The sequence below is a fragment of the Numenius arquata genome, chromosome 8 (genome assembly GCF_964106895.1).
Source record: "Numenius arquata chromosome 8, bNumArq3.hap1.1, whole genome shotgun sequence".
Taxonomy (NCBI): domain Eukaryota; kingdom Metazoa; phylum Chordata; class Aves; order Charadriiformes; family Scolopacidae; genus Numenius; species Numenius arquata.
The window spans coordinates 22,833,038-22,850,688 of NC_133583.1; the positions used below are offsets into that span (position 1 = coordinate 22,833,038).

The 17,651-nt window shown below is 41.8% G+C and overlaps 1 protein-coding gene across 1 annotated transcript in view; it reads left to right on the top strand.

The window, feature by feature from the left end:
- Positions 1-17,651, top strand: part of FBLN2 (fibulin 2) — a 104,826-nt gene that overhangs the window by 68,047 nt on the left and 19,128 nt on the right. Inside the window, exons 3-8 of the mRNA XM_074151448.1 lie at positions 1,534-1,645; positions 6,106-6,235; positions 10,347-10,533; positions 11,939-12,145; positions 14,907-15,023; positions 15,469-15,570. Of these exons, the coding sequence (XP_074007549.1) occupies positions 1,534-1,645; positions 6,106-6,235; positions 10,347-10,533; positions 11,939-12,145; positions 14,907-15,023; positions 15,469-15,570 (855 nt within the window). The remainder of the gene's footprint in view (positions 1-1,533; positions 1,646-6,105; positions 6,236-10,346; positions 10,534-11,938; positions 12,146-14,906; positions 15,024-15,468; positions 15,571-17,651) is intronic.

A 17,651-nucleotide genomic window follows, 5' to 3' on the forward strand; every position in this document is an offset into this window, starting at 1 on the left:
TTAAAGTCTTCATCCAGCGTAGAAGCTTTGTGATCTTCAGTCTTGTGCATGTCTAGTTGTATATATTTGTTTTTACTAATGTATAATCAAAATATCATAAATCCATGCTAATGACTGAGAGTCCTGTTATGAATTATTCAGTTTTTCTAATTCCTGATTGAGATAAAATGAAATAGTTTGTTCATTTTATTATAACTGCATTCTAGATTTAATTATTCATAAGGTCATAACAAAAGGCAATATATTTTGTAAATATGACTGCTCTAATAGCACGGCACTTCACTACAGCAGTCTGGTATTGACTCTTTAGTGAGGAATGAGTAATTAATTTTTATTTGAATTATAAATCATGTTGATTACTGCAATATAGAACGTAAATTTTGCTGTATTCTTCTGTTTTAAACCTAGCAATACTGTAGCAACAAATGTGTTTCTGCACTTGGTAAGATGAATGGAGTTTCCACCAAGGGACTGAATTAAAACTATGTTGAAAAACTGTTTTATAGCAGTGTTTCGTAATTATCAGGTGTAATTTCCTGCCTGGTTTAACTGCATATATCGTCTGTCTCGTGTCATATAGCAACTCTTGCACGTAATACAGCTTTCAAGACTCAGGTATATTTTTAGTGTTGTTAATATGCTGCATAAAATGGAAGCATTGCATAGACTGAAGCCTGGTTGCAGTTTGTTATGGTGCCGTGTGCCCCCGTGTGTGAGCACGAACGGGCAACGTGGGAGGAGAGAAATGGCTTTGGTCATCAAACCTCTCTGAGCCAGGCACAGGCTGAGGGTGCAATGGCTTCAGGGCTGGTTTGGGTTGTCTTACCCTCAAACTCAGCTGTAGGACACTCTAGGTATATGTACTCTAGGTAATTCTGAGGAGTGAAATTTCTTTATCTTATGGAAACAATTTCTTCCTGTCAATATGTCAAGCCTCCTAAAAGAACTCATTCTAAGTATGAAGAACTTTAAGGGACCATGACAAGGAATGTGTTTCGGCTTGTTGTTACTCACCAGTGAAGCTTCATATTTACAATTTGGTATAAGAGAAATACTGAGGCTCGTGTGTGCCACGTGCCACAGCTGTGTACACTCTGTGTGCTGAATTTCATCTGTTGTGAAGTTTGCTTGGACACCTTCGTGCTAGCCCAGCTATTGGTAGTGAAGCCACTGTTGTAGCAGCATAATGACTTACTAAACTGACTTGCGTTAAGCGGCCAAGCATGACTTTTCAGGTTTTTTTGTTCACAGCTGTCAAAGGTGGAGTTGTCTTCAAACCAGTATTGTATTTAAAACTCTAATTCACTTCTGTGGTTCCTCCCTGAAAGACATTACTAGGTGATCAATTATGTCAAGATACTGCAGGTCTCAGTTGTCTCTTTCTTTATCTGCATATAACCAAATGAAATGCAAAAAGAAAGAAAAAAAGAAGAAAAAGTTGAACTATTGCTATTTCAGATCTTCTCAACTGAGAAATGAGAGCTAAAACCAATCTGTTCCATACAGAAAATTCTGAGTGTATATTTTCTGCAGGTTCCACAAAGGAGTTGATTGAGAGCTGCTGTGGAGCTGGACAGCAGTGGGCTGTGGACAATGGGGAGTGCACAGAAATCCCTGTAAGTGGAATGGATGGTGATATTTGCAGGTATGTAAGGAAAAAAACAAGCTTTTTAGATTAACATAGACAGCAGCCCTTTAAAAGAGATCAAACGATTGTGCAACTCGTGGGATGTGCAGGAGACTGGGAACTGTTAATTATTGGTAGACTGGCAATATATCATGGCAAATTAGAAAGAAGGATTTCTTCCTTCCTTTCTACAAAATCTAATCTAAACAACAGCCTTTTAAGATTATTTTTCCTCTCTCATGTGAACAGAGCACAAATTCCTGTTTCCCAGTTTTATGCGCATCTGTGGAATTGCAGATAAATAGAAGGGCAGAGTTGGTCCTCCATTTGGCAGGTGCTGAATGGAATGATTATCCGTATCATTAAATTATGTGTTTATTGTCCATTGTGAAGGGCTGCTGGTTCTGCCGGCTGTGTTCAGCTGGGGGGGGGACCATACGCCTTGATGGTGCTGCCGGTATCAGTAGCATCTGCTCTGAGTGAGGATGCCAGATTCCAACTGCACGGCAAGACAAGAAGAATGGGTGCAGAGTAACAAGGACAACACATTACGCTCGCTGCGATTCATCCCATCGCTCTCTCCCCCCTCCGAGCCTGGAACAGGCCTCAAGGAGGGATGAAGGCAAAGTTATCTGAGACTCACACGGTGCAAAATAAGCCAGATGGATTTCTCTAAGAGTGATCCCAGCATTTTCAGCATTAAAAAAGTTTGGCATAATCGTTTTTATCAAAGTTAGTATCATTGCACCTTTCTGAAGTTACTGGGAGATTAAAATCCCCCCCACTGGGATCTGGCATGACATAACTGACACATACCGACTGTCTATGAAGTAAAGACAGATTAAAAAATTCCAGCCTTGGCCTAAGTAGGTGCAAATCCAATACATTAATGAGTTGCACCTGCACATCTGAGGCTGGGTTTAGATGAAAAAGCCAGATCCTAAATGTTTCAGTCCCTGTGAATCTATTGGGATTTCAAAGAATAAGAGATCAGGAGTTCAGTTGGTTTACTTTCAAAATTTCAGTTGTGTTTTAAAGATTTAAAATCACCTGTAAATATTCTGTGTAAAGAGAACATGTAATGTAAAAAAGTGTTCAAATCTGTGGCCTCAGAACCTTGAAAGCATAGGCAAACACTTACTGCTGCCACCGGGCGATGTGCCGGTGTGCCGAGCTGGTCACTGTGCACATATCCATTATCTAAAGATTTTAAAAAGTATAAGATAGATACTAATTGTAAAGATTAGTTACAGAATAGTTGTCTGTAAATACTTGGGATTTACAGTGACCGTCAGTGCACTGAAGGATGAGTTTTTCCAGCTGAGGCGGATGAGCGAAGCCGCCCCTGTCTCTGCCGAGGCTGTACATTGTTTACCTAGAGGTTGCAGGTTGAGGTGTCTGTTGTTTCCAAATGCCATTTTTGGGTTTTCAAGTGTCAAAAACTTAAATGTTAAGGCTACTTGTTGATGTCTCTTGATGTCTCCAGACATTTTATATTCATGTACCAACTTGCTGCACTTCTGGGTAATGACCAACACTATCTGCAGGACGGGAAATGTATTAATTGAGATGATCGTGGTCAGGATGAGCCTTTGGTACGGAACAAGTTAGGGTTCACACAGAGCTTGGATACAGACAGACAGGGGCAAGTGATGTGTGAAATGTCATGTCCCCTGCTTTGAACAGACATTATGTCTTGCTCAGGGGTCTGCCCAAGGGTTCTATGCAAAACCCCACCACGTTGTGGTATGAATTTTCCCATCTTTCCCATTTCTCCAGCCCTCTTCAATGTCATACAGTAAAACAAGTCTTGCTTTTCTGACATCTTTTAAACACTATTTGTTTGGTTCCTTCGATGGTACAGACACAGTGGTACTGCCAAGAAACAATAGCAAGTTACCTAAAAATGATTTCTACAACAGAGGAGTTTGCTGCAACTGGGACTGCCTAAAAGACATCATGTGTAGTAACTGGATGAATGAACTTAAAATAGAGCAAACTACAGGAAATCTTTAGAAAGTGAATTGATAGTCAGATGTAAAAGCAGTCCCAGAGCTTGTACCACTGGCTGTATCAGAAATAGGATGTTAGGCGAGATTAAATCTCATCTGACCCAGTGCAGTAGTTTTTATCTCATAATTGAAATGTGTTTTATCGTAATAGAGCAATGTTTATCTGGGTGGCATTTACATCAGCTCTACCACTGTGAATCCTGCTTTTTGCTGACACTGTGTCCTAATTACAGACACACATCAGTTTTAATACATTGATGTCATCACTGATCCTAACTCATAAACTCCTTCCCTAAAGCAGAAATGTTCTGAATCTTCTTTGAGCCAACAACTTATTTGTCTGGTCTGCTAAGAGCAGGTTTGGGAAGAAGAAACAAGAGACTGAGGTTAACACTGTTTGCTCCCAATTCATTTTCTGATAATAGAGGAGCTGCAACTGAGCTGTGCTGATAGTTAAAGAAATACTAAAATAAAAAATGGCTAAATGTCACACTTAAGAAGAACATGAATCTATAGATTTCAGTCTTTTAATACGATAAACACTTTGCACATATAAAAAGACTTCTAATAGCATTTTGTCATTTCTACAAATGATAATAACGTTGACTTAGGGCTTTTTTATTTTTTTAATGAAATTTTGGATGTCTTATGTAAGCAATAATAGTTTAATTACTGGTACTTGAATGTATTTGGGTATGTATGAATGTACCATTCATTGCTCAAAAAATTGTATTTCTCCAGTTGGCAATTAATGCTGGATTAGAAAACTAACTTCCTTGAAGGGAAAGCAGGTGGAGGTGGTAATCCCCTTCCTGTAATCAAACTCAAACCACTGCTTCCTGATTACACCTCTCTTAGGCTATCCAGCTTAAAAATATTAATGTAAAACTGACACAACAAACCACTGGTGTCAGGAATGCGGCCAAGTGGCTGTCGCTGCCTGGTTTTTACTGGAATAAGAGACATCCCTTTCTTTTTTATCTTTTACAAATATTTTTATTTTTCATTCAAGCATTAGTGTGAAAGCTGTGAACCGGAAATACATTCCTCTCCGGAAAGAAGAGGTTTTGTTTCCTAGGATAACTGTATTTTCTTGCAGTAGTAACGGTATCTGACTGAGAAAAGTGGTTTGCCTGCAAACAATTCTGTTGCAGGAGAGTTGCTTTGCTATGAGGCGCTGGCTGTTATAACGCATCAACCTCCCATCCATCGTGGCCAGGGTACCCCGTAAGGCGGTGCTCCCTGTGGTGATGCGTCAGCAAAAGACAGTTAGACATCGTGGTTATTCTTGGAAAAAGATAAACTTTGCTTAATTCTTTCATGCTGCCAAATCTGTCCACAACAGAAATTTACCCTTACTCATAACATAATATATTATTTCACCTGAGTTTTGACATGTTCATCTGTGTCACATATGCCCAATTTACAGGTCCCATACTCAGCATAACCCCTTCAGGAGGGTTCTTGTGACCTGCAGCCCTCAGTTCTTACCCTTCCCCACTCCAGGGGACAATGCCTATCCTAGGACCACATATGCATCCCTCTGTGGGGTGCTGCTTGTCACCGTGCTGCCGGGGGTGAGAGACTGGCTCCTGGAGTAAAGCCAAAGGGACTATGAGATTTTGTCTGCCCTTTTGTGTGGGAATGAAAGAAGCAGGTACCTCTCTGAAGGGGTGGGAGGAAAAATCCACTCTGAACTTCAAAACAGTAGGAAAGACTTTTATTATTTTAATAGTCATCTATTAAAATTGCGTTTAAGAATTTGCCATTTAGATTTTTAATGTTTCATTTTAACCTTCAGGGCATCTTGTTAAAATGTTTGATTTAAGGAGCCATATATAGGAAATGTATGTTCCCAAAGTTCTTCATATGCAGTGATCAAGTCACCCATAACCTCCTCTGATAACTTAAGTTAGAGGAAAGCTTAAACTCTGAGTTATGATCTGAGGGGCTATAAAGAACAGTTCGTAGGTGCTTTGTGAAGTGACACTTTCCTTAAATCCTTAAGTCCAGAGCTTCAGACCTCTGGTTGGTGCAGCAGTAAGAGTGTTGGTGCAGCAGTAAGAGTGTACGGGTGTGTTTTGCTTTCCAGGGAAGAAGGTTTCTGTCTTTTTTCTCTTTCCGAAACCTTCTGAAGACTTCTGAGAAGAAAAACGTGGGGATGAGGGACTGTTGCACATAGGTGAGCTGTAAGGGATATTGGTGACCAGACTTGGAGAGACAATGACCTAAACACAAGACTTCTTGAGCATTTATCAGTCCATCTTTTTATTAGAAATGAGAAAAAAAAAATGTATCCTGCAAAGGTCAGTGGTACCGTCTGTATTATATTAGTATTGACACACACGTCGAAGAGAGACCCAATCTGTGGAATGTGTTGCGAGGGTAATAGGTCTGGGCTTTCTGCATCCTATCTTGGTGTCTTCTCAATGTCAGCAAGCACTTGACCCCCGTGCTCCTTTGCAGAATTGCTCAGAAGCAGTGCTGCGTCTCCACTGTGAAGGAGAACAGCTGCCTGGCCGGCATGATTGCTGCCAAGGAGGGAGACGTCTGCGGCCCGGAGGAGAGTGATCCCTGCGGAGGATCACCGTATAAGGTACGTTCCTCTGATGCTTCTATAGGTTTTTTCCCCAAATACGAGGTGTCCTCATTTCCTGCATCTAGCAGTGATTTCTTCATACGTTATTGTGGAGCACAGAAGATGAGAGAGTTGCAGGAATGTGGCAGGGAAATTACGCTGTTTGCATTTAGGTTTCAATTGCCTGGTGATGCAGCTCCTTTTAAAACTTCTCAGTAATGTTGTTTGGTATTATTTCCATCTCCATTTTTAAGATATTACTTGCTGTATTACTTTTGCTTCCTCACTTTGCAAGTAGCTGAAAAGACCATTTCAGTTTTTATATCTATGGTGCAGAAGAATTTAGAAAATGGTAGGGCAAAACTTAATCGAAGGTGTAATGGAGAAGGCATTACTGAACAGTGTGCTTGGTGACAGTGTTGAATTGCAGTCTCATTTCCCAGTTAAACAAAACCATGGACAAGAGGAACAGGCATTTCAGATGGTGATGGAAGCTTTTGTCGTAAATAAAGGTAGACCATTAACGAATGGTTCAAATGACAAATCACGAGCCGCAGCCTCAGCTTATATAAATGAGATTTGCTTTATGAGAATCAGTGGAGCCAAACCAATTTAAACCAGTTTGAAGATTCAGCATCTTGCTTGCTCGCTTGTCTTCGTTATACCAGAAGGGTGCATTTCAGAATTCATTTCACTCTGATAATAATTTACATAGCTATATGTAAGCTTAAGTGCAGCTTCGCTTGTCTCAGCAGGAAACTGATTAGTTCTGTCTGTTCTTATACATCCGTGATTCTTCCAGGTAATTGTTCACTGGAAAAGCGAAATACATGGACATCTACTGCGGAGTTTAAGGTTTAATTAGCTGTGCCGATTTGTCATTTTCAAAAGTGTTACCTTAGTTGGGTCTGGAGTTGACTATTAGAGTAAAAAGAGAATTTGTGCATTTGGGAGAGGACATTAATATCTCTGAAGTGTGACAGAATTATTATTCTTAGGTTTTCACCGTGGGTCTTTTGCATGCCAGACAGAGCACAAGAAGCTGTAAAGTCTTATCACACGTGCCGTTCCTTAGAAAGAAGTGGAGAAGGAAAGCTTCATCATTCCTGCCTGAACTGAAACAAGTTACAAAATACTTTCTTGGAATAGCCCCTCACACCAGTTCCAATGTAATGTTTTTCTTCAAGAGAAACCATCTGAAACGATAAAATTATGGACTGAACAGCTTTGCCCGCCTGTTTAGCTCCTTTAACTCTTTAGTCAGTGCAGCTACTGCTTGAAAAAAATAGTAAAAATGAATAAATGTTGAGACTGTTGAGACTTTAAGAAAGGCTTTCTAATTTTATTACAGTTAAACATTCTGTCAGAGGTGACCCGCTGAAAATGCTGACAGCGTGGAGCAGTGTTTCCCCTGGTCCACTCCGCTGTTACTGACTGCTGTGGCTGGGGATCAGAAATCAGAGGAATCTGTCTGGAATGTGGAAAGATAAATTTGTTGCCCCAAAGACTTTGCAAGATGTTTGGGCTGTCCTGGGAAAAACCAGGGGCTTTACTTCCAGGTACCAAACACGTGTAGGTCTTCTTCAGGCATTTTAGATGTATGGTCCTTACTTTTGCTTCAAGGTGAACACAGCAGCGCCAGTTTTTTAGATGGAGTTATTCACCTTGTATTCGGTACAACTTAATCTTAGGCTGCTTTTAATTATTTATTCTAATACAAAAAGCACAGGGACTTTTTCCTAGTGGATGGAGATGCCACCATGGTAAATCCAGTTATGCTGGATTCCAGCAAAGATATTTTTCAGAGCAACACAGAATGTTGTGAATCAAGCAGTGGTTCTTAAGGTGAGTTTCTCGATTGCAGTGTGAAAATAGTCATATTTGTTATTAAATCAGTTGTGGAATTCTGGTGAAGTTCAAGAGGTTGCTAATAGAAGATCAAGACATTTAAGTTTTTGCATTTTAGAAGGAACTTTTCGACGACAAAGTTTTTCCACTGGAAGATGAGACATTTGTATTCATCTGCAAAATATGTGAACCCAAAAGTGTGTGACTGATTTAATACTCTCTGTGATGCCTGCACATGGGATAAATTGCGAATTAAAACAAGGACTGGAAAAAACCATATTCTTCAAAGCAAATATTCCAGTATTTTACAGTACTTCAGTAAAAACATGCATTATCCTTAACTTCTTTTGATTTGCATATTGAAGCTGAAAAAACGGTACCAAAACAAAAAATATTTACAGAAAGAATTTTCAGTTCATAAAATTTTTAATTTGGGGAGGTTGAAAGAAGGATTTTTCTCTTTTTGAGCATGATCACAATCCATTATAGTTAAAGCTTTCTTATTTTTTTTTTTAATACTTCTTTTGAAAGTATTTAGCCCATTTAGTGTCAAAAATAATTCAGCATTTTCAGGACCTGTGCTGTAAATTTTTCACAAGCATGTATTTAGGCACGTAAAGGCAACTTTTTATGGCTGTGCATATTTGCAAATGTGAATAAAGTCTCACATTTGTGATGTTTGGGGATTTTTCAGATTAGAAAGCAGGGACATAAACCATGAGATGTAGTCATAGGTACTGGGCTGAACGTGCAAGAGGTACATATTGGGTGTAAAATGCTCAAGAAACCCTAAAGCTGCAGTGTTTGAATCTTGAAAAAAGTGACTCAGCAGAAGAGTTTCTGCAGGTTGAGGTGTCAGTGGACAATTTCCCTGTCTCCCCAGCGGAGACAGACTGTGGTTAATGTGAATGCCCGTCTAGGACTGCTAATCACGAAATGCCATTCCTTTCCATTTCCATGCCGCGTCCAACCCTGACAGCGCTGCTTCTCCTGTTTGCTCTCCTCAGGTCAGAGATCTCTCTCCTGGGAAGCGGGTTCTCAGTTCATTTCTCTTCTGTTCTGACCTTGGGCTTTCTGTTGACGTAGCTAACTGGTGCTGGTTTGAATTGTGACCTTCATTTTATGTGTCTGACACCTTCTCATAGACTGAATATTCGACGAGACTGAAATGGCTTCTCTTGGTTCAGGGAGGCTGTTCCCCTGTAGCTGCAAACTATAAATGGGCTGGATGTCTTGACTATCAAAGGAGCTGCAGAGGGAAAGAGACTCCGCGTTTTATAGCTATTCTGTCAGTGAAAGCATCTAAATATATATATATTTAAGTGATGTCAGGACATTTACATTTAAATCCAGACAGGCATCTTCAATTCACATATGGCCCCTGTACGTCTCTGTGGCAGAGACTTACAGCTCCTCACTTCCTTGCTTGATTAGGTACCCACTGTGCGCTTGCAGTATGGACTTTTTGAATTTGATATGATCTATCTGGTGAATTTTTGTGGCCTGACTCTGCAGTAGGTTTGTATGTGACTGAGTAAAGCAGAAGACACTTGTCATCTGCCACCTGCAGCAGAGGAAACTGAAGAGAGACTGCATTTCAGGGGTGCCCCATTGCATCAACCTGTCAGTGAAGCTGCTGCTTAGATGTACTCAGGAAGAAAAGGAAGGCAAATAGCTCATAAAATACACCCTGGCCTTTCTCTAGCCACTGTCTCAGCAGAATGCTGTCCAGGACAGTCGGGTAATTAAATAAGGTCATGGTAGGTTTGCAGGGGAGCGGTGCGTAGCGGAAAGAGTCATTACAGACGTACTGACAGAGCTCAGATGCTGCTGCTGATCCTCATGTCCATGCAGGGTATTTACAATTTCTTTCACATTGCTTCAAACAACTAACTGGTTTTTTTTTTTTTTAAGATCTAATATGAAGAGGTATAGGTCTGTATTATTTTGTTTGCAATATACCATATGCAAAGCAACGTCTGTGTACAAGAGCTAGGAGGAGGTGGTCTGTGGCACCACTACTTCCTTGCACGTGAAACTGCTGAAATGATTGTCACAGCGAGACTTTGCCTTTAGCCTGGTTGCAGGTGACCCGTTTGTGCAGGATGGCAAAGCCAAGCACAAGGAAAGCTTTGATGTTTGTGACTGTCTTAACCCTAAGTGCTTTTCCAGATGCCCCACTGTTAAAGACACTGCAGATCAGTTCCAGGTGTGTGTGGGGGCTTATCCCTAAAGCGGACTGAATTAAGTCCTCGTTACTGACAGTCTCCTCCTTTTGCAGCAATGCTGTGATTGCTGTAATTTGGGCCTGCGATTAAGGAGTGAGGGCAAAACCTGCGAGTCCAACATTAATCTGGGCTACCCCTGCAGTCACGTCATGCTGTCCTGCTGTGAAGGGGGAGATCGCTTTATCCATCCCGAAATAAAGAGGCATCCTGAACCTTTGCCAACAGTGACACCTGAGAAGGGTAAGTGTCCATTTATGATTTGATGACGTTGCAGGTAAGGTCTCTGTCTCACACAGTCATACAGACAGGTGCTGGAAGGAGTAATGCTACAGGAGCACAGTTGTCTTCCCTCTCAGATCAAATATAGGCTTCCTTGTTCTTAAAACAGTTTTGAAAAAGCAAAAAATATGTAGATGTTTCTGATCCTCAAAACATACCTTCTTTAGTTGTTTGGGGTCTCGTTCCCCCCAGTCACAGAGTAAAGAGACTTGCCATTAGCCCTTCTTATCAAGAAGCAAAGGTGAAGCTGCTCATTTTAGCAGAAGCAAACCTGAAAGATTTTGCCTAAAGCAATGATGAGTCCAGCCATAGCAGTCCCATGGATTATGATACTAATGAAACATCCTGGGAATAGATTTCCTATTGTCCTGCAGAGCATCACAGCAGCTTTCTCACAGCATGCTCTGGAGAAGCCCCAGAGCACTGAAAGTTTGTTTTTACTCTTTCAACGTATGAACACAGTGATGCCAAAGAGCTAGGTCAAATCCCTGCAGCCAAAGAGGCATGACAAAGGGAGCATGACAAATCTGGAGCTTCGACAGCTATGCTTCCTCCCTTGGCCCAAGGTCATGCTCCTTCCAGCATCGCTCTGTAGCCATGTGTCATGCATGAGTTGTGTGGTAACCTCCAGCATATGCTGGGCTTCAGTTTTTGTCCATCTTCTTCTTGGGATCTCAATATGTATTTTCTCTTGCCAACAAATGTAAGGGTTTATTTTGCCCTAGCTGAGACCTCACTGAGCAAGTTTGCACGAATGTGTTTAAGAAAAGCTGACTGAGAAACTTGCTGAACAATTCATTTCAGTATCGCAGAAACTTGGTCAGGCAATGGAAGGGATGGTGCTTTTGCCAGTGTTGAAAAGCAGTAGGTAGGATAGCCATGTCACTGTTAAGCGGGTCCCAGAATGTTTGTAATGCCAGCTACAGATGCAGCCAATAAATTAATAGTGGTGTTGAAACGAGTTACCAAACCAACTGGATAAGTTTTTCTCCGGAAATTAGAAAATCAGTGGGGTTCTTCAGTGGGGCCAAATTCAGATGTGGCTTCAATGTGATACCTTCATTCAAATAACAACAGCAGTGGTGTTAGCAGTCAGTGTGAACGGTGAGCTTGTGACCTCCCAGGGTCACCCTGTTTCTCAGTGGTTTCTGTAAAATGTCTGTCCCTCCAGCCTTACGGAAGGAGGTGGTGGACCTTCAGCACAAAGGTCTTATCTTCAGGATGGGCTCATTTGCTCTTGTCCTGGGAGTAACTGTTTTGGGTAGATTTGACTGTATGTGGAGTTTGTGTGACCAAATGCTCCATACTGTACAGTCCTAATGCTAAAATACCTATTAGAGAACCAGCAAATATTGTTCTATTGCAGTTTCAGAGACGGAAGATCACAATGAAGCTTTGTCCATCAGCAATGAAGCTGAACTGTCAAATAGCTTGCCTGGAGATGACCTGGATGAGTGTCTTCTCTATGGTGGGGAACTCTGTCAGCATTTGTGTATAAACACTGTTGGGTCCTACAAGTGTTCATGTTTTCCAGAATTCACTTTGCAAGATGATGGGACCAGCTGCTCTCCAGGTGAGAAAATGGGCAGGAAACACCATGAATGGTGGTGTCTTCCCGCCACCTGCATTGATCTAGCAAGCTTTTCTTTAGTTTCTCTGTAATTTCTGTGAGGGTTTTTTTATGGGTGTTGATGCATGGACATTTTCCATAGAAATTGGACAGGTTCATAATGTAAAGAAAAACAACCATTTAGAAAACTTAATTATACCCTATTTTTGTGTTCAAATCAAGACTGTTTCACTTTCCAGAAGAGGATTTGTAAAGATTGTTAATGAAATACCTTTTCTTCTCAGTAATTTTGTACTTCGCAGTTGGCTTTCCTTTAGATAAACTTTACTCAGTTCAGACAGACAGCATTGCTTCCTGAACTTTGATTTTTATCTAAAATCATTAACATCTTTCAGTCATACAAAATCTAAATATATCTAGTGTGGTGGAAGTCTTGAAAAGAAAGTCTATTGTGTTGTAATTGTTTTGATGTCTGGAGTTCTCCAATGGCAAGATTTCAAATCAGATAACCCGAAAAGTTGAAACTTTATATTAGTTACAAGTGCTTTCAGTTATTTAACAAGCAAAATGAGTGTTGCCATCCAATGACAGAATTTCTTAGACTTCAAATACTTTCTGCCCAAGCCAAACAATGAGCATTCATTATGTCATTCTTCTCAACATGATGTTGCGGCGCTTACATCAATAATGCCTTTGACAGTGGTTCTGCGGCAGCTGTCTGCTCTGGTGTTTATATTAAAATTCTGGGGAGGGAACCTCATCCAAAAGAGGCAAAGAAAATGGTTCTTATTTTAGCACTGCAAAACGTGGCTCGATGGCGAGCATGTGTGTGGGTTTTTCATAGAATCATAGATGGTTAGAGTTGGAAGGGACCTTAAAGATCATCCAGTGCCACCCCCTGCCCTGGGCAGGGACACCTCCCACCAGACCAGGTTGCTCAAAGCCCTGTCCAACCTGGCCTTGAACCCCTCCAGGGATGGGGCAGCCACAGCTTCTCTGGGCAACCTGGGCCAGGGTCTCACCACCCTCACAGCAAAGAATTTCTTTCTAGCATCTAATCTAAACCTGCCCTCTTTCAATTTAAAACCATTCCCCCTCGTCCTATGGCTCCCCTCCCTGATCAAGAGTCCCTCCCCAGCTCTCTTGTAGCCCCCTTTAGGGACTGGAAGGGGCTCTAAGGTCTCCCCGGAGCCTTCTCTTCTCCAGGCTGAACCACCCCAACTCTTTTGTTTTGCTTTGCTTTGCTTCTCCCATGGGTAACTCCGTTGAAGTGCAGATTTGGGTTGATATACCTTGTACCTGGGTAGTTGGTATTCCTGGCAGATCCCCCAGACTGCAGTGCTTATGGCTGTGCCAAGAGGTGTAAAGAGATTTACAGAGCTCAGCTGAGGCAGAGGCTTGCGAGGAGGGTAGGGGACTGCGAGGGAGACATCTGAGACACACAGGAAGAGTGAGGCAAGGAAGGGTGGCTACTGACATTCCGGAGTCCTGGGTCGAGCTAAAGGCTGGGCGAGGGACATGGCGGGGCAGGGCACCTCGCTTGCTGTGCTGGGTGGGCTGAACCGTATGTCCTCTACCTGCCAAGGTACCACACTGGCCTTTTATTTCTCATTTTTCCGCTGTGTACGTGCACATCTCAGTCATGGGGTCTGTGCTTGGAGACCCACACCAGGCACTTTGAAATCTCACACTGCTGGTAATTTTTACTCCTGTGATTAGATATAATGCTTTTGGTTTTGTACCTGTCCCAGTACGTTTCCTGCTCTTTGCTGGACTGTGAATGTTTTTGTATTTAACTTTTTTTTTTTTTTAAAACACTTTTTCATGAAGCTTGGAAGCAGTGATGTTCTTGCAGTGGCCCTGTGAGGCAAGGAGAAAGCATACATTGGTGAAACTTCCACAGCTTCTTCTCGCTTCTCTGCTCTCTTTCTGGGGAAACCATTCAGGAGATGCCACAAGCTGGTGTCTTGTATTTGCCTCTGTGTCATAGCCTATGTCTGTGATTTAATTTTCTTGGCTTTTTAATGAAATTGCTCTTCCCCCAACCTGTATTGCAATCACACTTTGTCATTTATTGTTGTCATTGTTTGGTGGCTCACACTTTGCTCCAGGTGACGCTTAAATCAATAGGAATAGGACACATCCCTCTTAAGGAAGGATTTAGGCATCTGTTTTGATGATACTGATAAACTGGATTACTCTTAGGAATGTAACAGAGCTTTTTTTTTCTTTTTTTTTTTTTTTTAACTATTCTGATACCTTTAATATTACTGTTTGTTGCAAATCTTAATGACAGATAGCAGCTGTCATGTTTTCCCCTTGGCTGTGTAAAAGTCATTCCAGAGTATCCTGTGCTTATAAAGGTGAGCCTCTGGTTGTCATCTGTGTTGAAATAGATGTACAGAACAAGTTTGAAGACTTGGCTTGGGTTCTCTATTTTTCATCATACACCAAATGAAAGACAGCCACTGTTTACAGTATAGCAGCATCCTTAAAAAGAAAATTAACACTTTCTGTTTGGTTCATTAGGAATTGCAGTGTTTTACTCTACAGAAGTTATTTTCAGCCGAGCCCTGATCTGTATCCTTGATGTGAGCATCTCCATTAGCATGCAGCATGTGCTCAGACAGTTGTCCAGGTCACCAAAATGTTTCCTCCTACAAACCACGATGGAGCGGGATGAACGGGACCGGGACCCTTGCCGTGGGGTGCCTGGTGGAGATGATGCCATCCCTGATCCATCCCTGCCCCCCTTGCCTTACAGATCCTGACAGAGGACAGGTGACAAGGCTGGAAGCAGAAGCCACCATCCCTCCAGCAGCCTCTCCTTCTCAGCCTCTTCTCATCATGTCCTTGCAAGAAGAGCAGGATAAGTGTAAAGGTATGTTGGAGGTGTAAACTGCAGAGGAGTGAGGAACGTTCAGAGAGCCTGAATAAAATTCCACACATCCCTTCACCAATCTGATTGCAGGGCACATCCTTAATTTGTTACCTCTGGCATAAGGCTGGGGAGTTGTCAGGGGAAACCGGAGGAAGTAATTTGAGGCTGTACTCTGATTTCAGGGTTGTCACACACCTGCGATTTAGTTTCAGGTAAGCAGTGCAGCTGTGCAGCGTAGTGGGAACAATGCAGGGAGGAGTGGGGCAGGTGGGTTTCTGTCAAATAGGAGGGTCGTAAGTAGTGATTAGGGCCCTCTGGCCAGATTGTTTACAAACTACGTTCCTCATTGCCTAAACTGGGATTATATTTGGGTGACCTGGAGGTTTGTAACTGAGCTGATCTGTGTGGTGAATGCTAATGTATTTTGCAATTTTGCTCTGTACAGATAATGGCCCCTGCAAGCACATCTGCAATATTGTGGAAGGCAATGTTGTATGCTCTTGTTTGGCTGGATATACCATCATGGCTGATGGGATTTCTTGTGAAGGTACGTGGTTCAGGTTCACCACAGGGACGTGGTTAAAACGCTTTTATATAGGTCTCATACCTCTAGGTGTTTCTCTAAGGGACCCTTATTTTCAGTGCTGTGAATTGCAAGTGGCAGTAGAGAGACCATTTGCCAGAAGGAATTCCAGATCTGCTTCCCAGATACCTCCTGTGCCTGTTACCTGGGGACTTCAGGGGAAGGCAAACGTGAATTTGTACTCTTTTCCTCTCACATTCCAGGCTTTTTTTTCAGCCCTCTTGGTTTCTCTTCCCACTCCCATTTCTCCCCAGGGTCTTTCTACTCAGCTATGGACATGCAACTTCTCTTCATGAGAATGGGAGCAGCTTCCAGGACGTGCGTGTATTTACTGTCCTGAGGAACCCCCTCAGAGCTACAGCTCTGCCCTGTCATCTGTTTTCTTTGGGTTTATTTCTACTTTTCTTGAAAACCTGAATTCAGTGAGGCTTCACTGCTATGAAGAATGTGCCATGGCTTGTCCAGCTCCATGGGTTTCACTTGACAGTGAAGCTCAGGCCTGCGCAATGATGACCAGTGGATTCCAAACTGCATCATGATCTCTCACGTTATATCAGTTTTAAATGGCCGTATTTGGGTAGTGACCAAGGATATATTTGCCCAGGAAAGATCTGAGGGTCAGAAGCAATGCTCTGTGACATACTTCAATTATAAATCTGTGAGTGTGGGAGCAGGAAGAGCCAGCGGTGAAATGCAAGTTGAAGCTTCTGATGCTCAGAATTGCTCACAAGTGATCCACATCCCTCTTAATCTCAGGTCTTATTGAATAACAAATTATTTTCATGAAACTCCAAATAGTCTGTGAAGAAAATGGGAATTTAATATCACCAGATCAAATACACACTGTGCATTGCTTACTCAAGTGTGGTGGAAGCTAATTTGATTAATTGATGTCAGAATAAAAAGGGGCATTTCGAGGCAATCGTTTTCCTACAGGAGGTGAAAAAATCAGAAGTGTCAGTAGAAGTAGTGAGTTTAAATCATAACAAGGGACATTTATAATCTCTATTAAAGAAAGTATTTGATGGTGAGGGTGGTGGTGCACTGGAAGAGGTTTCCTGGAAAGACTCTGTGCGACTACCTGTTTTTAAGAATGGCTGTTTCTGGAATGACAAAAGCGTAGGGGGAGTGAGCAAGGACTAGATGATCTCCGAGGGTTTATTCCAGCCCTATTTTCAGGGTAACACTGTATATATTATAGCGCGGTGCTAATGTGGTAGCTCCAGCGCACTTCATTGAGAGATCTCCAGCGTGAAAGAAGTGTTGCTTAATTTCAGAAATTGTTCTAATAGAATTCTGTTTTTCCCTTTTGGTCGCAACATGCTGATGTAGATTTGGATGAGTGCCTCACAGGTGCTCACGCTTGCTCCAGAGGACAATTATGTGTGAACACACTGGGATCATTCTACTGTGTCAGCCACAGAGTGATCTGTGCAGAGGGCTTTATACTCAACAGGCATAGAAAATGTGTTGGTAAGATGATAGGTATAAGCCGTTCACCACAGCATCATAATTCTTCATGCTCTGCGATGCATTTAAACCATTTGTGCTAAAAGGCTCTCTGGCCATCTTTGCATCTGACATTTCAATGTGAGTTAGTAAAAACACATGTGCACCATTTGCTCAGCCACTTAACTTCATGAGTTGTATGCTATTTGGCTTTTTCCCGAGCAATACGTTCTCAGGATACATATAACTTTGCTAAAAGTTATAAAAGTTCATAGGTATGATGACCACAGCAGTACTGATGACTATTAAACTGGAGTAAGAAAACACGGCAGTTGCTCTCTCTGGACAGTGTCAATACTGCCAAATCCTCAGACATCATGAAACAGCAAAACTTCATAAATATAGCTCAAGAAATCTGCAGAAGTCCAGGCAGTGGAAAAGATCCTTCCAAAGTGATGGAATTTAAAAATTCAGATTAGTCCTCTGTTGATTCTGGCACAAATTTCTTTGTATGAAAGTCAAAGATGCATCATAATTCTGCTGTATCATCCCTGCTATTTAAGTTCGTATAAGAAACCGATCTGTTTTTACAAGTG